The 27165-nt window shown below is 45.6% G+C and overlaps 1 protein-coding gene across 1 annotated transcript; it reads left to right on the top strand.

Moving 5' to 3' along the window:
- The first annotated feature begins 158 nt into the window (after positions 1-158).
- Positions 159-24509, top strand: SNX1 (sorting nexin 1). The gene is made up of 15 exons (XM_081888920.1): positions 159-316; positions 3351-3453; positions 5246-5382; positions 5918-5984; positions 8665-8708; positions 11361-11502; positions 12194-12272; positions 13639-13714; positions 18687-18800; positions 19070-19163; positions 20191-20396; positions 21696-21839; positions 22158-22238; positions 23547-23618; positions 24076-24509. The coding sequence occupies exons 1-15, from the start codon at positions 197-199 to the stop codon at positions 24124-24126; spliced, it is 1530 nt and encodes a 509-aa protein (XP_081745046.1). The 5' UTR covers positions 159-196; the 3' UTR covers positions 24127-24509.
- Positions 24510-27165: the final 2656 nt, after the last annotated feature.

Genomic DNA, 27165 nt, shown 5'->3' with positions numbered 1-27165 from the left:
CCCCGTCCCCCTCTCCTCCCCCCTCCTCACTCTTTCCCAGGGGCGGCTCCGGCTCCGCCCCTTTTTCCCTCTCCGAGGCCCCGCCCCCTCGTCCTGGCGCCGCCGCGGGCTCCCCTCTCCCCATAAGCCGCCTGTTGCCGCTTCCGGCGGGGCTGTGCGGGAGCCGGAAGTGGCCTCCGCGGGTGGCGGCGGCGACATGGCGTCGGGAGGCTCCCCTGTGGACCGGCTGCCTCCGCCTTTCCCCGCGGCGGAGCCTGCGGGCGTCCCGGAGGCGGGCAGCGACTCGGACGGGGAGGACATTTTCACCGGCAGCTCCGTGAGTGGCTTCCTGGGGGGGGCGCCCTCCTTCCCTCCCCCTGCTGGGACCCCCACCACCATCAGAACCCCCGCCTTGTCAGTCGCCCTCCTTCCCCTCGGCGCTGCCTTGAGAAGTTTCTGCGGACTTGGCCAAGGGCGAGGAGGGGCCACGGCGGGTCCGATGCTCCCGTGCATCGTCTCGCCCGAAGCGGAGCCTCGCAGGCTTCAGTGGGGCTTTGCTACCCCGGAAATTGTGTGTGTGTGTGGAGCAGAAAATATTAAAAATAAATTTAAGGAACCGCAGAAAGAGGGAGGGGGAGGGAGTCAAGTTTCGAAATGTTAAAATGACTGTAAACTCATTGAAGTGCATAAAACTGAAAATCATAATTATATATATATAATGAGAAATTGTGTGTGTAGGATTGCAAACTTAATGGCAGTGCAAGCTTTCGGAAACGGGCGGCAAACTGCCCACTTCTTTAGTTTCCACGAAGTTGTTAGGCAAGGGTGTGGGTGTATCTTTCCGTGCATGCGGGCGGGAAGGTGCGGTTGGTCTGCTTGTGTTGTTTTCGTCGTGCATTTTGTGTTGTGCTTTTGTGTTGTAAGGCGCCCTGTGACCTTCCAGTGAAAGATGGTGTACGAATTCCATAAAGAATCATGCATGTGGGGCTGGAAAGGCTAAATGGCGAATATCTTACCCATCTCCCCTCCCCTTTCCTGTATAGGCACCTGCCTTCGGTGGGTAGCCCATTTATGCAGTCTTCCTGTACAGTACTCTGTTCCTTGAAGATGTGTTATGATAAACCTGGTGGCATTTAAAGTGCCACAATTTTCTTTATTGGTTTTCCTGCAATACAGTGGGCATGGCTTCCTCTCAGAATGCTGCAGATTGATTGATTGATTGATTGATTGATTGATTGTAAGGATATGGTGATGGGAAATCAAATCTTGGGTTTATGTTATGAATCTGCTGCATAGTGGAGGCTCGGAAGCAGTTTAAATCTAGAACATAAAATCATCTTTGCCCCCTCTTTTGGATGGGCTGGAGCTCCCACCCGTGTTGACTGTTTGATCAAAGTTCTACACTTGGGTTGAGTTGAGTTCAGGTCTAGGTTTCAATTACCAGTTTTGTCCATCGCAGCAATGCAGCAGCCTAATATGTTACCTCTCTGTAGCTACTTAATCTATCATCTTTTCTCTGTTTCACAGCCTTTCTTTGCTAATAAGACTTCATAGGAGGCTCTTTAAATTCCATGCTGCATAAGAGCATATATTTTGTATTCTTCCTGAGAGTTGCTGCTACTGCTTGTCTTAAAATGTATGTTGTTTACTTTGAGGCTTGTTTTATGTTACACTTCTGCTAGAATACTAGGTCATACACCTGATTAGTCTTTAAACACTCGTTTGTCACTTTTGCATCCTGAGTCAGTGGTATGTTTTCCACTGAACAGTTACCCTCTCCATTAGTCTGAAAGGACTTGAATTTACTTTATGGTTAATTGCTCAAAAGGAGGATAACTTTAATCTACTGTCCTCAAAAGGAGGATAACTTTAATCTACTGATTCACATTCTTACTGTTGCTGATAATGGCAATTTTTACCTGTTCTTATCAACAACATCCTGAAAAGCCTTTCTTACTGTATGCAAAAAACTGTTCCCATGTTCATTCAACCATCCTTTGACCAGCCCTGGGTATGTTCATCGTGTGATGGAATATAATTGATGTGATGGGGAAAGTTTGGTGCATTTAAGTTTTTAGCAAAATTGTCCTATCCTGATTCCTTTTTTAGAAGTTTAGAACTTAAGTTAATGTGAAGGTAACTTCTAAACTGCAAACAGGGCATAGAATTCTGCTTGAGGAGCCCCTTTTTTGCAGTGGATGTCCTATCTTATCTAGATGCAGCTAATTGGCTAAGAGTCATAGTTAGTCAATGTTTACCAGGTCTTATGTTTCCAGAAAGAAATGTTTCTTTCAGGTAACAGTCTGTGGGATAAACTGCAAAACCTAAAAAGTGAATGGTTTTGAGATACCTACATAAAAGGAGATGAACTTGAAATTCAGATTCCTGGTAAGGGGATGAGGAAGAACTCTGTGGCACCAATTGACTGGAAATAATCAGTAAGCATGATGCCGGAAGTTGCTCAATCTCTGTAGAAATCATGCAAAACTTGCAAAACTTCAGCAAAATGACTAGAGCTGTTGGAAAGGCTAGATTTACTCTGCTCAGTATTGGTAACTTTCTAATAATTCTCCATGGATAATAGTATATCTACTTCTGATCTGATTTCCCCCCACCCCCATAGGGCCGCATGTTGCCATGAGCTGTGCCTTTTCATACAGAGTAAAAGGGTGCAGAAACTTGCAGCATCAAACTTCCAATCAAGTTTCTGCAACTTAGAACTTCAGGGAGCGCATGAAACATAAGAGCTTCCTTCTGAAGCAGTATGGCTCTGGCAGAGCTGCAGGGGGCTGAAGCCTTCCAAGGATTTGTTTGTCGTCAGCAAGCCTTGCTCCTGCAGCTCATTGCTCTGGCAACAAAGAGTCTGACTTCTAGCCTCAACAGCTCTGTCCATGGTGCCTCTTGGGTCTGTGACCCCGTTCATGCTGCTATTTTATTTATTTATTTTGAAATTAGCAACTCAGCCGTGCAAACAGTGTCAGTGCTGTCTCCAGATACCAGAGCATTGTGTCTTCAGAAAGCTGTTGGGAAACAGTGGGCCTTTATACGCCAGCACTACAATGACAGAATAGTGTAAAATGCACCAATGTATGCATTATTAATTCCACCCCAAAGAAGCTTTTTTTGACTTTTATTCTTCATAGCTGCTGAGAAGAAACATACTTAATGTACTGAAATGGGAAGGTTTTTTTAAAAAAAGTAAGGGTTTACATTGGGTTTGCAAAACAACTTTACCTTTGGTAAAGTTGGCAGAGTTTTGTGAAACCCGTAGCATCCATGTGGCTGAAGGCATGCAATATATTTTTTCAGGCTTCTGTGGGCATATACTTCAATAACTTCAATGTATAATAACTGTTATCTGTTCTTCTTAGAGCAAGCCAATGTCGCCTAAGAAAGAGTCGCCTGTACCAGTAAGAACTACCTCCACAGAAAATGGTGTTCAGGAGGAACAGGATGATCAGGACCTATTCGCAGGTATGTCTTCTTGCCAGGTGTGATGGTGTAAGTTCTTAAGAAAGCATGCACTGCTGTGGATTCTCCAGTTGCACAGGAGAAGAGGTGCTTTGTGTTAAGGTGTTACAAAGTTGCTAGAAACAAACACCTTGACTTTGCAAGCAAGCCTGTCTGCTGATATTCTTCTGCTAAAACCCATGTAGCAGTTACAGCAGTCTTTTGCTGTTAACACTTTGGCAGAAATGGGGCTTTAGATCTCTCCTATAGAAAATCTCTAGACATGAGCTCAAAAGTTGTGCTGTAGTGGCACTACAGATCAAGAAATCTCCAGTTTGAATTTTGCTTTTACCACAAGCTCAAGTAGGTGATCTCAGCCTCCGTGCCCTCATCTGCAACATGGGACGGGTGGGAAGTAATAATACAGTGGTACCTCGGGTTACATATGCTTCAGATTACAGACGCTTCAGGTTACAGACTCCGCTGACCCAGAAATAGTACCTTGGGTTAAGAACTTTGCTTCGGGATGAGAACAGAAATCGTGCTCCAGTGGCGTGGCGGCAGCGGGAGGCCCCATTAGCTAAAGTTCTTCAGGTTAAGAACAGTTTCAGTTTAAGAACAGACCTCCAGAATGAATTAAATACTTAACCCAAGGTACCACTGTACAGAGTTATCTTACATGGTTGTAAGACTTACAGCGTAACGCACGTGAACATTTATATGAATGCTAAGTAGATAATATTAGATGGTGATAATATTAGACACGTAAATCTGAGCCAAGGAGGATCATTGGAGATTTAAAACCAGGTAGAGTATTTAACTAGCTGAAAGCTAGTTGGAACAAATGTATGGTATTTCTAATTCTGGTAATTCTACATGTTCAAATTAGGACAGTTTTGTGATAATTGCATGTTCTCCAAGGAGTGCTTATGCCCAGGCTAGTAGCCGCTCTGTGTTTAGGTTAATTAAAGGAAGTGAAATTAGCAGGCCCTCAAGTCTTTGTACTAAACTATACTTCAAACATGAAAGCTCCCAAACAGGAAACCCAACCACCTCATCTGTCATACGTGTGCCTAGATATGTCCCTAGGTCCAGACCACAATTTACATGTGTTCCTCTTCTTTTTAAACTGACAACTGGCCATTTGTTTTCAGATAGTTTGGGAACTGATGGGACCTGTTTGCTAACAAGATGAAGTTTATGCAAAATGAAGTTTATTCTTGTTTTGGTATTTTGAAAAGGTCAATAAAATAAGTTCGGAGAAGAAAACAAAGTTTATACATAACCTAAATGACAGCTTTCAGGTGGCTTCTCAGTGCAGTCCTGACCTCTACTGCTGAAGGCTGCATACTTCTGGATGACCGTTGTTTGGACCTGCAGGAGGGGAAATTGCTGTTGCGCTCAGGTCCTGCTTGCAGTCTTCCTTGGGGCACTGTGAAAACAGGATACTGAACTAAATAGACCATTGGCCTGATCCAGGGGGCTATTATATTCTTATGGTATGCAGTATGACTTAGGCAATTATTTCACTATAAATCCATCCAGAAAGAGCAGGAATTGGTGTTGTGGCCTAGTACAAAGAAGGAGTGCAGCAGCATTATAGTTGCATATTAATATTCCTTGATCAGATTTGATTGCCAAAGATTACGGCAAATCTCTAACTTGAATGCCTGCCACACAGGCTGGAATTGGGGAGGATAATGTCTAGTAGCTCTTCCTGATACATTTCTTGGGGCCTAGAAAAACTCAACATATTTCCTGATTTTTAAGCCATTCTGGTTCTCTGCCCCCAGTTATAAATCTTATCCTCTTTCAGATGCCACTGTAGAATTGTCTCTTGATAGCACACAAAACAACCAGAAGAAAGAGATGGCTACTGTGATCAGCCCTGTCCCTTCTTTAGAGAAAACAGCAAATTTGCCTTCTAAGCCACAGTCAAAAACCTATGAGGAGGTATGTGTTTCTGTGATTGGCTAGTCATATAGTCAGTTGTATATTGTATATCAACTGGGAAGGGTGAATTTTGGTGACTATTGTGAATAGCTACATTCCTAAGCTAATTTCATACCCACATCTAACAGGTAATATATAAAATACATATCTCCTGCCTTGCAACTTTAAAGCTTACAACATTTACTATTTTGTCAATTATATATAAATAATATGTTTTTTTTGGGGAGGACCCTATTGAACCTGACAAATAGAAAAAACTTACAAAAATGAATTTTTTAGGAGACAATTTTTTAGGAAACAGTAGATTCCATTTAGGAGAGGATGCTTCAGAGCTGTGGTACTATGTTAGAAATTATTTTTTTATGTATTGAATATGAATGAGCTCTACATGCTGTAGCCTTCAGTCTACACCCTAACTCTTTTAATATTCACACAATATTTAAATATACACACAAATGTGAATATTATGTTGTGCCTGATACACGTCCTGACAGAAGTCCCTGGGTTAACTGACTTGAATGTACTTCTCTTACAGTTGGAAGAAGAAGAACAGGAAGACAAATTTGAACTTTCAGTGGAAGTGAGTGATCCTGAGAAAATTGGTGAGTCACTATGAAATGGAAATTACTTGACATAATTGAAGGGGAAAGCTGCATGGGTATGTGTTTTGCCTTCCGGACTGAGGCAAGGCTGGTAATAAAGTTCTGCTTTCGGTGGTAGAGCTCAGAACTGCACTGATTGAACTGTCAACCCCCATCACTTACTGTTATGGATCAGCTTCAATACTTTGCTCTTGCTTCTTGCATAGAATGGCAGTGCAAGATTCTACAAAAGCTTCTTGTTTCTGAAGTTTTTGCTGTTGCCAGAAATGTGATAAAAGAGTACTGTCAAGGGGAAAACTGATTACTGTGTTAACTTCCCACTCCCCTTCTGTGCCATTGTGGGTGATAACAGCATAATCACCTGGGTTTCTTAACTTATATATGTTCAAGTGTAATACAATAGATGCCCATTCTGAAGCTGGATGGTCTCATATATTGTGTTCTTGACCAGAGGCTTAAGGCAATTGTGTTCTGTTACTGCAGGTGCTGAAGTCATTGCTTTGAGCTTGTTTTCCAAGCAACAGATGATCCTTTTAAGTTATACTTTGTGTCTGTTGAGTAATTAATAACCTGAATATTTAGATTTTAATCTGATTCTATAGAGGCTTTTGACTGATGCACAGCTCTATAGAGGGGTGAAGCAGCAGTACAGCAGTTTGTTCAGCATCTTCCCTCTCACTCCTGAATTTCTGTGGTGCTCTTTAAACTGCTCAACATTTTAAAAAGTCTTTGTGCTTTAAAAAGCAACTTGGGCCCTGAATACAAGAGCTTGCCTAAAACAATACCTGCACTTCAGCTACTCTTGTGCCCTAATTCCCAAAAATACTACTTAAATGAGAGACAGCAGTTTGTTGGGAGCTGGTGTACAGGAACCTTAAAATTCAAATGTACACATGGAAGGTGTGCTGGCTTTCACCTTCTTGCAACTGTTGGCTGAATGCACACGGTCGTTCTCCTAAGTCCTGACTTAATACAACCATCTTCCAATTTACTGGCATTCAAAGCATGTGCACCATTTTCACCTAGCAACACCAGGAGTTGACTTCTTGGAGAGGAATATTTCAAGACCAGCTGAGATGCAGCTATTTTGCATAATAGATAATTTGGCACATATATTTTATTGCAGCTGCACAGATCCTGCAGGTTTTATTACTGGAAAGGATTCTGCAAAAAGAATTCTCTATCTATTTATGCTACTTGCTTTTAGACTTTCTATGCTCTGAAAAGCAAGCCGTGTGCAGTGAAGGGATTCTTTGGCCAGCATCCTGTGTGTTGTTGTTTTTTTTAAATGCCTTCAGTGCCATAACAGCCACTTAATTGTTCAGCCTGGGGCAGATGTGCAGAGCTCTCCCAGATCTTAGCAGTATAACAAGTCACTAATTATTATGTTAGGCTCATCTTTGTAGGAAGTAGAGACAGTACTTGGCACCACTGAGGAGCCACTATTGTGTAAGCTTCAGCTGTCAGCATCCTGTAGCTTGTATGGTTGCATAGCTGAAGGAGACCTCCTGGATCATCTGAACCACCTCCATACATGGGGGGTGACTAGCAAGATGGAAAAATACTCAAGTGGGGCTTATTTATTCAGTGAAATGGGAAATGTTCAGAATGTTTCATCCTTGACCGGTTAACTGTTTTCGTCTTTGCTTGCTTGCCAGATCTAACACTCTGTTTTAGTAAACTTTATTTACAGTATTACAAACTACCACGCTTTTCTAAAACCTTCATTGCAAACTTGTTTCTGGAGTCTTCTATGGTTCACTGTTCCTCTCCCCCCACACACACACACTCCACAACAAAATCAGCTGATGCACATATTATTCCAGCAGTAGCCTATTGAATTCCAAATGTTTTTGATATAGGAAACATGAGATGCAGCCCAGAATTCTGCATGCCTTTGTTATAACATCACATGGCTCAGCTTGTGATTCACTCTGCTGCCCGGAAACTTCTCGGCCAGAGCTATTGCTTAACTATCTCACTTTTAAATTGATTCATTGTTTAGCGCATATAACTTTTCACTTGCTGCCATTTTTAGCTTCACATCCCTTTTTCTATACTTGCTAGTTTGGTAAGTTTACGTTCAGCTTCAGGTAAATTGTGTCACCTTGCTAGGCTGAAATATAGTTGCCCAGCCATTATGGAAGTGTGAGTTGTTGCAGGTAATGTTGAATTCAATATTGGAGGATTGTCTTCCTGACAGTTTTCTAAAAAGCAAAATTCTAGGGTTTCACCCAGTAGAATAGCATAAGCCATTTGGGAGCTAAGCAGGACTTCTGGGAAGGTGGATACTGGGCTACACTGCCTATTACAGCTTTTTCCAACCCCCCCCCCAAAAAAAAACAACCCTGATTCTTAATTTCTCGAGGTCACTTCATGCCTTGAAATGGTGTGGAGTTCAGTATGCTTCAAATGTGCTTTGAGCACGTGTAAACACCACGATTGCACTAAGAACCTTGCGTAAGGTACACAGGCTAATCCACAGCCATGTGATAAGATCAAAGCTAGTTTGCAATACGTGGCATGACCCTCAAACAATCAGCAGAGATTCTTCAGCTATCCTGGGCAACAGCCTCCGCTAATCAGTTTACCAAGAGCCCACTAGGAGGAGGCATCCCCACAGTATGGCAGTTTGCTAGAGACAACTGATTTTTTCCTTCCTTTCTCCTCCTTTCCATAGGAGATGGTATGAATGCCTATGTGGCCTACAAGGTGTCAACACAGGTATGTCTTACACTCTTTCTTGGTAGCACCGAGTCCAATCAATGCGAAGTTCCTTTCAGTTGGCTTTCTGCTTAAATTGCCTTTCCATTGGTACTGCACTGCAAACCTTGGGTAGTCAATGCACTTTTCAATTGACACACCAGTTTCTTTTCTTAGGGTAGCGCAGTCATTTCCCTTCCTACCCTTCCTATATTGATTGGTGCTGGCCTTACAGCAGAGGAGTCAGGCTCCTGTGGCTTCCAGAGAGTACATTCTGAAGGAAAATACAGAAAACACAGTAAGATGCATCAAAAAGTTCAGAGGAAAGGCCTTCTCCCAACCCCCAGACACACACATCAAAGCATGATATAGAAAAACTGAACTTATTAATAATAATAAAAATATTTTTGCATGATTGGAAACTATTTTAATAGGGGTGTGCAACCTCTTACACAAGTCTCTTCTTCAGCATGACAACATTCCAGTTAATGGCTAAGAAATAGAACTTGAATACCTAGTTACACCAGCAGACTGTTCAAGTACAGCTTTGCTTTGCTCAGCTAAGGCCAACTTAAATTTCTGGAGCTGAGAGTTAAAGGACTTTTTTATGCTCACTTGGTTCTGGGTAAATCTCAGTAAGAGGGAAGCTCCTAACAGAAAGCTTTTCTTAATATTTTTCATGAATATCTCGAAGCATCCACTCTGGAATCTTTAGTCACATGCACATCTCATTTACTCAGTTTGGTTGATCAGTTAAAAGACAAGGAGTTGGTGAGTTAAATCTGCTCATCCTTTTGAAGCCCAGCCACAGTGCTGGTGGTTTCTGTTTCCAGCCTGTGTTTCTCCTGTTCCTGCAAATGAGTAAAAATATATCGGGCAGGATCCAAAGAATTTCAAGAGAGTCTTTGCTTCTGAACATAACTTCTTCATGCTGCATGGCAAACCATTTTTACAAGTGGAGGACAGTTTGATATGGTATACTCAAAGGGAAGCAAAGTGGCATAAACCAGGTCACAGCCTTATCTCAGTAGAATTATTGTATCCTGACCATGCCTGGGAACCTCTGGAGGGCAGCAGCTCCATCTCCATCGTTGTCATTTTGTCTGAGTAAAAAATCAAGTGTTCATTACCTTTACTATATGTAGTGCCTTTCATATTCTTATGGTACAATCCTAAGTATGTTTTACTCAGAGTTCAGTCCTCTTGTCTTCAAAGCGGTTTACTCCCAGGTAAGCAGTCAAAGGACTGCAGCAATGTAAAATTCATGCTTCCCAATGTTGTGTGTTTTTCAGTTCTTTCCAAAAAAAAAAAAAGTGTGGCAGCGCAGCAGTGGCAAATTGGATTGATCTTTATTACGGCCATTGGCCCATCACACAACAGTTTCCCATACCACCATAATGTACTTGAACCTCCAAATTTAAAACCACCAAAACTTACAAAAAACAGACAAGAACCAAAGCAAAACAAAAACAAAAGACCAACATCATACATTACAACAAATTTGTAACATAAACATCGCCCTCTGCTCATAAATTAGTAGAAGACATCAATGGTGATATCACCTAATTACATCCTAAAACATAGATCATGGTTTAAAGGGATTATCCGAGCCACACAGGAGTCCGTTTCTCTTCTTTAGGGATAGGACGCTGATCAAGAATCTGGCAACCATGAGTGATCTTAGGGGGTCATCATCATTTAATAGATATCTCAGTTTGGCTTCAGTCGTATCATCGGCAATTCCCTTAAGATATTGAGCAAGAAACTTGCTCCTGGCCGATAAGTGAAAAGCACAATCAAGAATTATGTGATGCAACAATTCCGGTGCCCCACAATTACAATCACATAAGAGCGATATCTGTCCATTGGAGAATCTATTTCTCAGCACGTTCGATGGGAAGGTGTTGAATCTTGCCTTTACAAAGGCATATCTATGAGCCGAAGAAGTTAAGGAATTCAAATAGTTTGGGAGCCTTAAGAGGGGTAATAAACCAAGGTTTAGAGGTGAGCAGGTACCATTGCCCAAGACCATGTTCTGCTGCAAGTCCATCTCCTCTAGTTTACAGGTTACTGTTCTTTTAGCTGGAACTATGACCTGCTCTAGTAATTTGGATGGGGAGATTCCCATTGCCATAATTTTCAGCTGTAGATTTTTTACCCATGGGCTCTGGAAATCATCTCTCCACATACATTGTATCAAGTACAAGTTTGGGAGATTGTGCCATAGAGATAACCAGTGACAAAGTATGTGCTTCCACAGAGCGTTTTCCAGGGATACAGTGTTAAGTTCCATGCGTAACGCTGTATTACTTACACAGTTGGGCAATTTCAATATCCCTCTTAAAAACTGATTTTGAATAACCTCTAGGTGAGATAGATTGACAAAAGTCCCCCAAATTGAGATGGCATAAGCAATTGTCGGAATCACCTTGGCCTTGAAGACTTTCAACGCCGATGGGATATGAAGGGCCCCATCGGTGAAGAAGAATCGCAAGATCGCCAAGGAGATAGCTTTGGCTCTATTTGTAACATAGCAGTGGCAAATAATAGTTCATTTTTATAGCTTCAAGAATTCTGCAAGCAAAGCATCTCTATGCACATGCTTGTGTTTGTAAGATATAACTTGATACAGGATGCTTCCATGTTAACGTGATGTCATTGTATCCTCCTCAGACCACTTTGCCAATGTTCAGGAATAAGCAGTTCTCTGTGAAGAGGAGATTCAGCGACTTCCTGGGCTTGTATGAGAAGCTATCGGAGAAGCACGCACAAAATGGATTCATCGTCCCCCCACCTCCTGAGAAGAGTTTGATAGGTGAGGTTGGTCAGTCGCTCTGCCAGCAACAACTCTGCAGACCTCTGCTCTCTGTTTTCAGTGCATCGTTGTAACTGAGGTGCCCTTGATACTGTGATCTTAACCTTTCCAAGGTTATTAACACTTAAAACATGCCAATGGAGTTTTAAAAGCATAACACTGCGCAACAAGAAAGCATCATCAGCCCACCTTGTCCTTGCGCGCCCTGTGCGTGTAATTGTTGGTTGCTCTTTGTTTTCCAGAGAGCGATAAACACACAAGGCATACCTGACTTCCTTCCTAATATTGCGTCTCTGATACTGGTGAAGTTTCACTGCCGGCTTCCGTCTGCAGTTCTCTACTACTATACTAAACCAATACTCCATGTGCCTCACTCAGCCTCTTGTAGCATTTCTGCCTTTGGGCTCTACACAGAATGTTGTGGCTTTCTATGGAGAGCAATGCCCTTCTGGACGCACAGTGTTCATGTGACCTGTGCTGCTGTCATAATGCCTTTCTGGCTCTTTGACTTGCTCTGCAAGCACTGTTGGAGTCAGTTGCGCACAGTGCTTGCAGAGGGGAGAGCAGTTTTCTTCACATGGGTGCTCAGGTGCTGCACTGAGGACATGTTTGTTCTATTAAAGCCACAGCGAGAGCAAGCTGAAGGTGCAGCACAGGTACAGCTGACCATATCGCTTCCTCCTTGTTCCAGGAATGACCAAAGTAAAAGTTGGGAAAGAAGATTCTTCCTCCACAGAATTCCTAGAAAAACGTCGAGCTGCCTTGGAGAGGTAATCACTCCATGCATGTAACTGTCTGCTGTAGTTGACCGTTGTCAAAGGCCACAGTAAGCTGTTCACTTGGCCTACTCTGCTATGTAAAACTCTTTACTGAGGGAAAACTGCCATATATGGAGTCAGTTCATTGGTCCCTCTAGTATTCTCTGAATGGCAGCAGCTCTCCCAATCCCCAAGCAGAGATCGCTCTGAGCCTTCTTAGCCATATTACTAGGTGGGGGGTGATGGAAGTTGCCACCCAAAATATCTGGAGGGCATCAGGTTGGGAAAGGAAGCCATAGAGCTTTAACCCTTCTCCTTTGTGTTGTCAGAGGAGCAAATATTGAAAGCTTTGGAAGAAGTGCCTGAAATAATTCATAATACAAAACGCAGCCTCCTTTTTGTTCTTGACTTCTGAGAAGAAATCCTCTGACTTCAACCTAATAAAGAAAGTATCTCCTTTGCTTTCAAGCTGATTTTAACAAGGCATGCTTTTTCTTAAAATTCCTCAGCGTCATCATCCTGTGAATTTCCATCAGTTATAAAACATTCTCTGTAACCATACCTTTACAAACAAACAAACAAACAAACCTCTTCTAGCATGATCCTACTAGCTGAAGTTAAATTCTGATAAAAACAGGGGCTGGCAAAGATAATTAAAATCGAAAGCAGGTTCAGGTATCTCTCATTGGATAGGGAAGTGAGAGAGGAAGCAGGCACCGTTCCAGTTCTTGTTCTGCTTTGTTACACTTTTGCTATCAGTGATGCAGACTGCAAAAGGGTCACCTTCCCTTAAGACATCACATGTTTTGCTCTATTACCTTTATTTAGGAGTGTGCCTCTCAAATGAGTTGGAGAGCAAACCTGCTAGCCAGCAGTTTTGCAGAGGCTGCACCCCATAGTCTTTCCCTGAATAAGTTACCTCTCTTGATGTTGATGGGAGTGGAGCTTGGCTTCTGAAATTCAGCTCCAAAATGTCACCCTTGCACATCTTGCCTGATGCAGTGCTTTCACCAGCATTGCTGCTCCCCCAGTCTCCTGTCTCCCCCACCAAGAGAAATCACACAGCTCGACTCCATCACCTGATTCTAAGCCCAGAATCCTGCTGCTTGCCGTCTAAAGAGCCGTTTTCAAGCTGAAACCGGCATCTTGCCCATCATGCCTACCTAAGCATCCCTATCATTCAAGTCTTCTTCTCCATTAACAGCTGCCACCACACATTCCACCCCCTCCTCCCTTGGTTGTGGATCCTGGCAAAATGCAAATTCCACACATTCCAATTGTCCTGAATGTTGTGATGTCAATGTGCATTCCCTGCCCCCTTTTTAAAAAATAAATGCTAAATGAAGGGAGCCTGGCCTCATACTTTCCTCTCCCACAGGTATCTTCAAAGAACGGTCAACCATCCAACCATGCTGCAGGACCCAGACGTCAGGGAATTCTTGGAAAAAGATGAGGTTGGTTTGCTGCCGTACCTGAGTGCACAACACTTGTCTGCAAAGTGTTTCTACACTTGGGGCCCGGTTTATTTATCTAACATGGTTTATTTGGTAAAACTCTTGAGGAATTCGTTTTGTAGATGTTCTCAGTCGGAACGAACTTCTACTCTCGGACACATTGGTGAGCTGCAGAGGAGGCAGAAAGGCACAAACCTCTTCTCACAGCTTCTCTGTCAAAACAGAGAAACCACTTGTGTGTTCTCCCTCTGGTCAGCTGCTCTTGGGCCACTCAGTCTTGCAGCAATTTAGTGAGCGACATGTGACACCTGATACAGATTGACTGGGACTTACTCCATGCCACTTCAGACTGTTCTTCCTGGAGTGGGGCTGAGGAGTTTCTGATGGCATAGGGATTGCTAGATGCGTAAACACTGAGGAGAGGTTTTTTGTGTTTTTTTTTAATAGTCTTGTGCTCCAGCCCTAAGCTCTTGAGGTCTCTTCCTTATGCCAGTGTTTCCCAACCGGTGTTCCGCGGCACACTGGTGTGCCGTGAGACCTTGCCTGGTGTGCCGTGGGAGGGAGGCGGGAGAGGCAAGGTCTCCCCCCGCCGCCCGGCATCGGAACGATGCCCCGATGCCGGGCGGTGGGGCGGGAACCTCTCCCCCCGCCGCCCGGCATCGGAACGATGCCCCGATGCCGGGCGGTGGGGCGGGAACCTCTCTCCCCGCCGCCCGGCATCAGAACGATGCCCCGATGCCGGGCGGTGGGGCGGGAACCTCGCACCCCGCCGCCGGGCATCGGAACGATGCCCCGATGCCGGGCGGTGGGGCAGGAACCTCTCCCCCCGCCGCCCGGCATCGGAACGATGCCCCGATGCCGGGCGGTGGGGCGGGAACCTCTCCCCCCATGCCGCCCGGCATCGGAACGATGCCCCGATGCCGGGCGGTGGGGCGGGAACCTCGCACCCCGCCGCCCGGCATCGGAACGATGCCCCGATGCCGGCCGGTGGGGCGGGAACCTCTCACCCCGCCGCCCGGCATCGGAACGATGCCCCGATGCCGGCCGGTGGGGCGGGAACCTCTCCCCCCGCCGCCAGGCATCGGAACGATGCCCCGATGCCGGGCGGTGGGGCGGGAACCTCTCCCCCCGCCGCCAGGCATCGGAACGATGCCCCGATGCCGGGCGGTGGGGCGGGAACCTCTCCCCCCGCCGCCCGGCATCGGAACGATGCCCCGATGCCGGGCGGTGGGGCGGGAACCTCGCACCCCGCCGCCCGGCATCGGAACGATGCCCCGATGCCGGGCGGTGGGGCGGGAACCTCGCACCCCGCCGCCGGGCATCGGAACGAGGTCCTGGACCTCTTCTAAAGGCAGGCGGGGGCAAAAGTCTTTGCTCCCCCCGCCTGCCTTCCCGGGACAGTGGAGACTTCTCCGCTGCCCTGGGCGATCTTAAAATGCTGGCGGGCGGGAGCGAAGCGTTCGCTGCCGACCCCCAGCATTTTAAAATCTCCTCGGGGGAGCGGAGACTTCGCTCCCGCCCGCCAGCATTTTAAAATCGCCCCGGGACAGCAGGGGCTTTTAAAATGCTGGCGGTTGGCAGCAAAGCCCTCCTGTCCCCGGAGCTTGCGGGGCGGGAGGTGGGAAGAAGGGCTTTTCTTCCCACTGCCAGCCTTCAGAACAGCCTTCTGAAGGCTGGCATTGGGAAGAAAAGCCCTTGTCCCTGTCCCCCCCAGCCTTCAGAAGAGGTCGGGGGACAGACTGTCCCCGGACCTGGTCTGAAGGCGGTTTCCCTAGGAACGCATTAATTGATTTTCAATGCATTCCTATGGGAAACCGTGCATTGCAAGACGAAAAACTCGCAAGACGAAGAGACTTGCGGAACGAATTAATTTCGTCTTGCGAGGCACCACTGTACTTTTTATATAGTCAATATAGGCACAGAGTTAAATTTTTTAACATTTTCTAATGGTGGTGTGCCTCGAGATTTTTTTTATGAAAGAAGTGTGCCTTTGCCCAAAAAAGGTTGGGAAACACTGCCTTATGCAAGCCTTGTGATTCTTTTTTGTCAGTATTCTTTGGGTGGTATTCAGCAAAGTTTACTTGGAGCAGAGCCATTGAAATGAATGGAGCTAACTTAGTTAACTTTCTCCTTTTGCAGTTGTGTAGGGCTAATATGGGATGCGGGTGGTGCTGTGGATTAAACCACAGAGCCTAGGGCTTGCTGATCAGAAGGTTGGTGGTTCGAATCCTACGACAGGGTGAGCTCCCGTTGCTTGGTCCCTGCTCCTGCCAACCTAGCAGTTTGAAAGCACATCAAAGTGCAAGTAGATAAATAGGTACCGCTCCGGCGGGAAGGTAAACGGCGTTTCTGCTCGTTGCTCTGGTTCGCCAGAAGCAGCTTGGTCATGCTGGCCACATGCTGTATGCTGGCTCCCTTGGCCAATAAAGCAAGATGAGCACCGCAACCCCAGAGTTGTCAGTGACTGGACCTAATGGTCAGGGGTCCCTTTACCTTTACTAGGGCTAATATTAGACACTTCAATGCATAGCATGGCCACAGTTTCTTCTCTTTGTTGCTTTCTGTAGTTGTAACCAACTTCTCAGCAAATAGGCTTAGTTTCAATCCTCTGGTTTCGTGCTGAGGCATCACGGCTTGTTTCTGCTTTCCTTGCTCACTGGTTCTGGTGTGAAATTAGGCTTTCCAGTCAATGTGTGGTTTTGTGGTGAATTCTCACCACAAAAGTTGCCTAGTTGTATCATGTTCTCCTTTTTTTAAAAAAGGAAAGCAAGCAAGTTCTAGTCGCTATACACAGTTCACAAATCATAAATAAGTACCCATATGTTCAGGGAACACTTGGAATGTGTTCTAGGAATGGGACTGTAACAATATCCCTCCCTTGCTTCCAAGTCATGGGCTTGTATTCCTAGCAGCTCCAGAAGCATGATTTATAATTAGGTCTACTGATTTTACTTGTTTCCCAAAGGCGTCTGGGCCACTTGGGGTTTACCTATATACCTGAAGGAGCGTCACTGCTCCATCACTCAGCCTGGACACTGAGGTCCAGCTCCAAGTGCCTTCTGGAAGTTCCATCAATGCAAGAAGCGAAGTTACAGGGAACCAGGCAGAGGGCCTTCTCAGTAGTGGCACCCACCCTATGGAACGCCCTCCCATCAGATGTCAAACAGATAAATAAATATACCACTTTTCATAGACATCTGAAGGCAGCCCTGTATTGGGAAGCTTTTAATGTCTTGTATATTTTGTGTTCTTTTTTACTCTGTTAGAAGCCACACAAAGTGGCTGGGTCAACCCAGTCAGATGGATGGGGTACAAGTAATTACTATTACTATTGTTGTTACTGGGTTGCATAGGTTGTTCACTGAGCAGCCTTATTGGAGGAGGATGCTAATCTTTAGCAGGCGATTGGATCAGATGAGGTCTTGATGCCTTCTTGTACTCTGAGAGGCCTCCTCAGCTTTTGGGCCCAGCTATCATGAAATTGGAAGAGAACAAGATTAGAACCTTATAAGATTTCAAGAGCTACTCCAGCGTCCAGCACAATATGACATGTTAGCAGCTGCACATTAAACCCCTCTTCCCACCTGGTGGTCCATCCCAGCTGACTAGTACATAGCATGGAAAGAAAACAGCAAGTGCGTCAGGCAGTCTCTTTCCAAAGCAGGGACCCAGTCCCAGGAGGCAGTTTCTATATGGGAAGAAATACCATTCACAACTGATGGGCCTCGGAGCTCCTTTTCTGTTTTACAAGAGGCTTTTCCTAGTGCAAAATAGAGGCTGATGCTTCCATTTTCTGAACTGTATGGAACTCGGGGGTATTTTCTGCCAAACGTTGCTGCCTGCCTCTGTTTGGAATATCTCTGGTACCCATTTATACTTCATGCTTCTTTCATGGCCTCTTAATATAAGACTTCAAGTAGCTCAGTTTGTCAGTGCTGTAGATCAGAGGTAGGCAACCTAAGGCCCGGGGGCCGGATGCGGCCCAATCGCCTTCTCAGTCCGGCCTGTGGACAGTCCAGGAATCAGCGTGTTTTTACATGAGTAGAATGTGTCCTTTTATTTGAAATGCATTTCTGGGTTATTTGTGGGGCCTGCCTGGTGTTTTTACATGAGTAGAATGTGTCCTTTTATTTAAAATGCATCTCTGGGTTATTTGTGGGGCATAGGAATTCATTCATTTCCCACCAAAAAAAATATACCGTATTTTTCGCTCTACAGGATGCAGTCTTTCCCCTCCAAAAATTGAGGGGAAATGTGTGTGTGCGTCCTATGGAGCGAATGCAGGCTCCTTGGCTTCAGCGATAGCAACGCTAAGCCTCCGAAGCGCAGAGGGAGTGCTCCCTCCACGCTCCAGAGGCTTCCCGTTGCTTTCGCTGAAGCCTGGAGAGCAAGAGGCGTTGGTGCGCACCGACCCCTCTCGCTCTCCAGGCATCAGGGATAGCCGCCTGAAGGCCTTCGGAGCGTAGCGCAAGTTCCCGCTGCGTTCTGGAGGCTTTAGGTTCCTTTCGCTGAAGCCAGGAAAGTCTTGCTCTCCTGGCTTCAGCAAAAGGAAGCCGAAGCCTGAGGAGCGTAGTGGGAACTTGCGCTGCGCTCGGAAGGCTTCAGGGATAGCCGCGTGCAACCCCTCTGGCAGGGAGAGGCTGCACGGGGCTAAAGAGGAAGCCAAAACAGTGAGCGGGATCCATCCCGCTCGCTGTCTTGGCTTGGCCTGTGACATACCCGTGCACAACCCCTCCGGAAAGAGAGGTTGCGCGCAGGCTGTATGCTGCTCTTTGGGGCTTGGGGGGAAAGATTTTTCCCCCTTTATTTCCCCCTCTAAAAACTAGGTGCATCCTATGGTCCAGTGTGCCCTATGGCGCAAAAAATACAATAATCCGGCCCTCCACAAGGTCTGAGGGACAGTGGACCGGCCCACGGCTGAAAAAGGTGGCTGACCCCTGCTGTAGATGATCAGGCTTTACTCTCCCTACAGTTGCCCCGAGCAGTTGGCACTCAGACCCTGAGTGGAGCTGGACTTCTGAAGATGTTCAACAGAGCTACTGATGCCGTCAGCAAAATGACCATCAAGATGAATGAGTCGGACATCGTAAGTTTTTAACAGCTGTCTGTTTGACATAAATGTATTTCTTTGGGGAGTGTTTGTGGAATTGAATACCTATCTCAGGGGTTGCCAACATGGCGGCTTCCAGATGTTGGCAGACCACAACTTGCACCATCCCTGAGTATACCATGCTAACTGGGGCTCATGGGAGTTTAACAGCATCCAGAGGGCACCATGCTGGTATTTCCAGGCCTAGCTGGATATCGCATTGTCTTCCCCTAAAATGAGACCTTGGTGGTTTTACCTCTTTTCAGTGGTTTGAAGAGAAGCTTCAGGAGGTGGAATGTGAGGAGCAGCGCCTGCGGAAGCTACATGCTGTTGTAGAACTGCTAGTTAATCACAGGAAAGGTAACGTCGCAATTCGCTGTCATGGACTGGTTGGGCGCAGGTGGGAAGTGGGAGAAACCAGTTGGGGAACCATCAAGCAGAGAAGGCTCAAAGCCCGGGGAGTGGTGGTGGGACAATAATGAGTGGTCAGAGGGAAGAAGACTGAGAAGAGGTAACAGGACGTGGTGAGCTTGAGAGTCTGTGGCAGAGAGCAGTCCAGAATCAGGCAGAAGCTGGAGCAGGGGAGGAGGGAGGCCAGGAGGCAGAGATGAGTCAGGCTCATGAAGAGTCACAGGTGTCTCCCCCTCCTGCTGCAACAAGCTTCCCCCCCATCTAGAACCAGAAGAGGCAGGAAAAGGGCAGAGGAGAGGTTGGATTCACACAGGCACAGTCTCCGATTGCTTGGGGGAAACCCTGGAGAGGAGATCACTTAGGCAGCTGTGAAGAGGTGGGGGCTTTCAGTCTCTGCAACTGATCCATAGGGCAAGATCTACCAGGGATGAGCTTCTGTACTCATGAGTCCTCCACCCAAGTTTGTGCAGATCATATTTTTGCTAATAAAGAGTTAACTCCAGCTTGCACGGTGTGATTATTTTGGGTTCGCTCCTGGCACCTGCTTTGTAAAGCTGAAAAACTATGCAAGCCTTCTATAGATCTCTGTGCAGCATCTTGAGCATGCTGCAAATCAGGGCTGGGCAACCTTTTTCAACCCAAACGTGCACATTTCCTTCTGGGCAACCTTCCAGGGGCTGCATGGCAGTGATGGGTAATAGCTACTGAAAGCAAAGAGCTTCCAGGGCCATGGGAGGCTGCCACGTGGCAAATAGCAACATGCAATTATTGGCATAACATGTGGCAAACTGTAATCCAGGTCCTTACTTTCTGTAGCATCTTCAGTCTCCAGCTGCAGCATATCCCAAAATACCAAACGGCAAGGTGCAGGCCAGTGGGTTGTGTAACCAATTGCTGCATCTCCAGCAGTGATCCTTGGCTGGCTTAGTTTCTCACGTTTCCTGCTGCGCTTAATGCTTTCTGTTCCACCCACCAGAACTGTCACTGAATACGGGTCAGTTTGCCAAGAGTTTAGCCATGCTGGGGAGTTCAGAGGACAACACCGCCATGTCCCGGGCGCTCTCCCAGCTGGCTGAGGTGGAAGAGAAGATTGAACAGCTGCACCAAGAACAGGCCAACAGTGACTTCTTCCTCCTGGCTGAGCTCCTGAGTGACTACATTCGCCTTCTTTCTGTTGTGAGGGTGAGAATGCCTTGGCAAGAAGCTGAAATGTGTTGATGTGTAATGCCTACGTTCCCAGTCATGGGCTTGAGAGCCCCAGGCCTTAAATTCAGAGGCCTTCTTGAGATACAAACAACAAGTCTGTGCTCTGAATAAACCCAGGTGTGTCACTGTAAACAAGTTAGAACCAGGCAGAGGGCCTTCTCGGTAGTGGCGCCTGCCCTGTGGAATGCCCTCCCATCAGATGTCAAAGAAATAAAAAACTATCTGACTTTTAGAAGACATTTGAAGGCAGCCCTGTTTAGGGAAGCTTTTAATGTTTGATTACATTTTTAATATGTTGGGAGCCACCCAAAGTGGCTGGGGAAACCCAGCCAGATGGGTGGGGTATAAATAAGTAATTATTGTTACTGTTAATTAATTAATTATCTGCTTTTGCAGTGCTACTGTTGTTGACTGGGCTGCTCAGCTACCTAATATTAGACAAGGGCATTTTAAATTGTCTCTAGCCATTCCCATGATCCCATCATTCAGATTCCAGAATAGCAATGAGTCTGTGGGTAATCAAAACAACAACACTCTGCTATTCTGGCGTTGATGACTGTAGAACACCCAGGTCTCATCCTGCTGTTCCACTGTCCACAACATGTGTTGGAGGTGGAGGGAGGTACCAATTTTTATTTTTATTTTTCAAATTTATAACAAAACAGTGCCAAATTAAAACTAATAATCATCATCAACCTTTATTACGGCCCAGAGACCCAACAAAAACAATTTTTTTTCCAAAAACTGGCTTCCCATTCTCTCAGATATTTCTATTATTTCCCCTTTTAAATGCTGCTTATTTTCCAGATTTATCTCTAATTAACATCCTTTTTTTTTTAGCAAATTTCTCAACCATCAGCTGTCCCATTACTGACTCCTGCATATAGGTATATTAGATAACAACAAGTGAGGTTATAGTAATTTAAATCTTTCATTTTTCTTTCTAAGTTTCATGTAACTGCATTTTCTTATCCCTGAAAGTTACTGTCCTCTGCCTGCTTGCGCAGTTATTCCCACAGAAACTCTTCTTTTCCATCTTAATTTATATGCAAACTCAATTCTTTCCTTTTCAACGTGTTTTCATTTGGGTTACCAGCCTCCCAAGGCCATTTCTTACATTCCACTGAAGATGCAGCATTTACAGCCGGCCATTGTCTCAGAAGTGTACAATGCACTGGAGGGTCTTTTGATGCTCTGATTTAACCCGTTGTTGTGTGTGGTGTTCCCTGATGGAGGAGAGACTCGTTCTGAAGGTGTGCCCTTCCCTGCCAACAGGGTGCCTTTGACCAGCGGATGAAGACCTGGCAACGCTGGCAGGATGCCCAGATCATGCTGCAGAAGAAACGAGAAACAGAGGCTCGGCTGCTGTGGGCCAACAAACCCGACAAGCTTCAGCAAGCCAAAGAGGAGATCTCAGAGGTGAGACACCCAAACCTGACAGGTCTCCTCTCTTCATCCCTGCTGGTGTGTGTCTCCCTATCCTAATAAGCCCTGAGGAACTCAGAAGGGTTATTTGAACCAAATCTTCATCTGTAAGCAAGGAGAGGCAGCATGGTTCTTTCTGAGATGAGCCACTCCAGTTAGTGGGGAAACCCGATGGTTTTAACAAAAGCCTTATCTTTATATATCTGCTTACATGTCTGTTCTAGGGTGTTGTATAGTGGCAGGTTGTGTGTAATGAAGATGTACACACACACTTCTGCATCATGACAATCTGTCCTTTTCACATTTCTGCAGTGGGAATCTCGTGTGACGCAATATGAGCGAGACTTTGAACGGATATCTGCAGTTCTCCGGAAGGAGGTGTTGCGGTTTGAGGTATAGAACTTGCATTAAGCGCATTGGAACCCCTTTAACTTGACAGTATAACACGGCGCTGGCAGACCAGGGAACTGGTTTCCTACCACTCTGAACTGAGATATTGCTGGGTGGGGGAAGTTGAAAGGTCTCATAACTAGGTTTGACTTGGATGCTGCTTTCATTGCCCTTAATTTGGTAAACTTTGCCCTAAAGCAGATACACAGTGGTTGGTAGTCTCTGTGTCAAGGAAAGCTAAAGATTTGGATATGACTGAATGCTTTAACATGGAGGTTTCAGTTTCCATTGCAAAGCAGCTCCAAGAAATGCTGGTCAGTTTTCCTGTGATAGCTTGTGAGACTGGGCTGCAGGTATTTAGGTGGCTTCAGAATCTAGCGTGAAACAGACCTGTTGGCTTGATTTTGCTGGGCAAAACTGCAACAGGAGTGGGCAGCAGCTAGGTCTGAATCTATTGTTGGATCTTTTGGTGATTCTGCAGTAGATAAGCCAAGGTTTCTGGTTTAAGTTTAGCAGGAGCAACAGCAAAAAGCCTTTTTTCTAGATTGGGCTGTTTTAAAAGAACAGCACTGCTTTGGGGAGAAGCTGGGGTAGATGCTGCAATTTAAGTTCTGAGCTTCAGTAAAAAGGTAAAGGGACCCCTGACCATTAGGTCCAGTCGCAGATGACTCTAGGGTTGCGGAGTTTATCTCACTTTATTGGCCGAGGGAGCCAGCATACAGCTTCTGGGTCATGTAGCCAGCATGACTAAGCCCTTCTGGCAAACCAGAGCAGCACACGGAAATGCCGTTTACCTTCCCACTGGAGCGGTACTTATTTATCTGCTTGCACTTAGACGTGCTTTCGAACTGCTAGGTTGGCAGGAGCAGGGACCAAGCAACGGGAGCTCACCCTGTCACAGGGATTTGAACCACCTACCTTCTGATCAGCCCTAGGCTCTGCGGTTTAACCCATAGCGCCACCCGTGTCCCTGGTTCTGAGCCTTTGGTGCAAGGTTCTGGTTAGAAATAAGGTAGATCTGCAAACCGTATGTCCGCCTGTTCCTGCTGCTCAAAACAGTCATCACTGTTCTGTTACAGGAAGATAATTTCTGTGGCATCTTGGGGGTTGATTGGTTTTGTGGCATCAATAGGCAAAGCTTGTTTTTTGTGTGTTGTTGTTTAATTGGGCATGCGGCTGTTTACGAAGCAGGATGCCTTCAGTATCAAGCCGAATCCTAGTGCCTGATGTCTCATAAGAGACTTGCTACAACCTCTTGTTGGGATGGTTAAGTCTTCATTATTATTATTCTTTTACATTCTTTGTCTACAGAAAGAGAAAACAAAAGATTTCAAAACTCATGTGACCAAATACCTGGAGACGCTGTTACATTCGCAGCAACAGGTGAGGGAGCAATCAGCCATGTACATCTTCCCTTGCCTTTCATCATTTGCCGGCTATTTATCCCAGGAGACACCTTGCAGAACAACGCAACCCAGTGAAATGCTCATCTGTCTCGTTAGAGTTGCCCTGCTTTTGCTCCTATCCAGTGCATAATGCAAGTGGGATCCCATATGAGAACGAAATCCAGTGGACCAAAAGTATAGCTGCCCTGTGGCCCTTCAATACAGACTCTCTCCAGTGCATTACACAAGGCAGAGCATAGCTGTATGTTCTTGCCTAAAGAAAGATGCCCCAGCAGCTTGCAGGGCCATGTTGATTACCCACATAAAAAGAATTAAGGAAGGGAACAAAGCCTTCAGTGGGTGGTAAAAGGGGGTGGCGTTACCAGATACTTTTAGATGAGCAGCCTGTGTTTTCCTTTGCTGACATTTCCTCCTCTTTCTTGTGTCCTGTGCAGTTTGTGAAGTACTGGGATGCATTCCTACCGGAGGCAAAGGCCATCTCCTAACCAGGCCAAGCAAACTCATGCAACCTGGACTGATTCTGCCTTTACTACATTATACCTCTTGGCCTTTCAGATGGATCCTGCAGAGCTGATAGACTCCACAAGCAAAGCAGCAGTTTCCCCAGCTAGTAACTCTTCTTCTAACTGTATATTTTTTCATTTAGGTTCATATATATATACACACACAAACACACACACACATATATATATTTTCCTATTGAAGAGACTAGTCCCCTGCTTTAACAAGCCAAGACCCGCTGTAGGGAGCGGAGAATGGGCAGGGGTTATTGTGTATTTTTTGGACTTTGGTATTGGGCCCAGGAATGCTTCCTGTGACTCCTGCGGTGCCATGACGACTATGTAATAAAACTTAAAATCAGGGCTAATCTGTTTCTTATTTCTGCATTGTGGTAGCTCCTGGCAAGGAGGTGCAATGGAACAAATGTTACTATCGACTGAATAGCTGTGTTCTGGGGAAAGCAGTCATCTGCCAGAATCTGCCTGTCGCTTGGTGCCACAAGCAAAGCCCTGGCATTCTGCAGCAGGAGCTGGCAGGAGCCTTCAAATGACTCGTGCTTCGTTGATGGTGTGTGTGAATTGTGAATATTCAGCCTTACGTACTTTTCAGTCTACCTACACTTTCCCCTTTTCTCTGTATCCACCAGCCTCATTTTATCCCAGGTTGCAAACTCTCCAAACCTTGCATGCACTTCTAGCGCAAGAGCTGCTTCTGCCTGAGCAGCTTGTTTTGAGAGGCTCACTGTTTCAATCAATCCTGGTGCTTTGGGGAAGAGCCATAGCTCAGTGACAAAACAGATGCCTTGCGTGCAGATGGTCCCCTGGTTCCATCCCCAGTAACATCTCTGGGTAAGGCTGGGAAGGTCCTCTTTGGAGACATTACTGAGCTAGATTAACCCTATGGTCTTGACTCTGTTTGAATGCAGCTTCCTAGATTCCCTTGATTTGCAGGTGGAGAAGAGAAGATTGCTGGCCAGTCTCTCATCATCCTTGGAAAAACCTGATTTAAATACTAGCAGCCAAACATTGTCTGGTGCTTGCTAATATTCTAGTGTGTAGTTTTTTGTTAAGCCGAAAACACTTGATTTCTTGCCTGCTCAGAGTCCTTGCTTTGATTTTTGTTCTCCCCCACTCTGAGACATTGGTGCTAAAGATTCAAAATTAGCTTGAGCACAACCATGCCCTTAAAAGCCTTGTATGCATTTTTATCTGCCTTCTGCTTTCAGTTCTAATAAGCTGGGGCTAGAAGTCTCTGCAAACTAAATACCAACTGATATTAAAGAGGAACCTGAAAGTCCTTTGTTTCTATGCTATCCCATTAAATCTGTATCTGAAAAGATTCCCTGTTCCTTGCTCTTCCACGTAACCTGCAGAGCAGCAGTGGGTACTTCATCCCTTTTGCGAATATATATTTCTGTTTTGTTCTTGTTGGCATAGACTCAGATTGGGGAAGTGGGTTATAAATCCCACAGACGTTCTGTGGACTCAGCACAAGGAAGTATGAGGTAGTGTCACTTAAGCCAAAACGATGGGTTTACCGGGGGGTAGGGGAAAACTGTATTGAGCCCCCAAGGTATTTGTTCCAGACTCCTATACCTGAGAGAGGAGAAACTGGAGCAAGAGTTACCCAGAAGTCCTTCTGTTCATTCAGCCACTGACTATCAGTTCCATTCGCAGGCTGTGCAATGTATGGCAAACTGATAAACTGGGTGGTGCCCCTGTACCTACAGGGCGTGGAAAAACAACCACAGATGCCACTGAGCACACTTGCCCTAGTATGTTGTATTTGGGTTGGTTAGCCATGAAGTGTAGTCCTAAATTGGCAGCCTGTCTCAGGGAACCTGTGCTGCTCCAGATGTTGTTAAACTATAATGTCCATCATCCCTAGACCCTGACCATTAGCTATCCTGGCGGGGGCCACATGGTTTCTACCCCAGTGCACAAGAAAGACAGGATACAGGTGTTTAGGGAAGCGTTTAATGTTTGATGTATTACTGTATTTTAACATTTGGTTGGAAGCCGCCCAGGGTGGCTGGGGAAGCCTAGCCAGATGGGCGGGGTATAAATAATAAATTATTATTATTGGTGAGCTGAGCAGATGTGAGGTCAGGAGGAAACAGAACTTTGCCCATGATAAATTGATGTCTTTAGGGAGCTGAAACACTCCTTGTTTTGTAACTGGCAGTGACTCTCCAAGGTCTTGCCAGACAGAAGCATTTCCTATTGCTCTGTCATCTAATCTGGAGATGCCAAGGCCAGCTTGGGGAGAGGGGTCTCCTCCACCATATAAATATCATTGTTGACTTTATAACTAGTCTATACCATTGGCTCTTGTAGTAAATATTTAAAAGAGGGGAAGTTAAAACAATCCAACCGCTGAGTAACTTCTTATCTGTGAAATACCTGAGTATTCAACTGGAAGTCTATAATACATCCCCAATCTTGAGAGAAGATAACAAAGATTAAAGCTCACTCATTTCAAGTGCCAGGAATCTGAATCACACACTGGCAAGCAACTAGAGGCTCATTCATGCTGTTGCTTAGCATGGCTAAGTAAGCTTTCTGTCATTCCATTAATTATCCGCGGTCCCTACTATATTCTCTCCCGATTGCAGCTTTCCTACACTGTCCCCTCCCTAGCCATTACTATTATTATTATTATTATTATTATTATTATTATTATTATTATTATTTTATTATTATTAAAATTTGTATACTGTGCTATACCTGCAAGATCTCGGGGCAGTTGCAACATACAATCACAATATTAAAAACACAAAATAGACAATAAAAACAAAAACAACCCAATAACCCTCCCCTCCCCAACACATTTTAAAAGAGAATTGGATGTCAATCAACCAAAGAACTGGTTAATGAGGAACTTTGACCCCGATGCCTGGCGCCTAAAAAAGTTTAATGAAGGCGCCAGGCAAATCTCCCTGGGGGGAGAGCATTCCTCAAAGGGAGAGGAAAAGGCCCATTCTCAAGTTGTCACCCTCCAGATCTCTCCTGGAGGAAGAAATA

The sequence above is a fragment of the Podarcis melisellensis genome (genome assembly GCF_964234715.1).
Source record: "Podarcis melisellensis genome assembly, chromosome: 14".
Classification (NCBI taxonomy): domain Eukaryota; kingdom Metazoa; phylum Chordata; class Lepidosauria; order Squamata; family Lacertidae; genus Podarcis; species Podarcis melisellensis.
The sequence above is the reverse complement of the archived record's forward strand: the minus strand, read 5'-3'. Positions and strand labels throughout refer to the sequence as shown.

Bases quoted from the DNA above. Each gene is read 5' to 3' on its own strand.
- SNX1 (XM_081888920.1), top strand. From the start codon at position 197: ATGGCGTCGGGAGGCTCCCCTGTGGACCGGCTGCCTCCGCCTTTCCCC. The intron at 5,383-5,917 runs GTATGTGTTTCT...CTTCTCTTACAG, and splicing joins AGTCAAAAACCTATGAGGAG to TTGGAAGAAGAAGAACAGGA. The intron at 13,715-18,686 runs GTTGGTTTGCTG...CTCTCCCTACAG, and splicing joins AATTCTTGGAAAAAGATGAG to TTGCCCCGAGCAGTTGGCAC.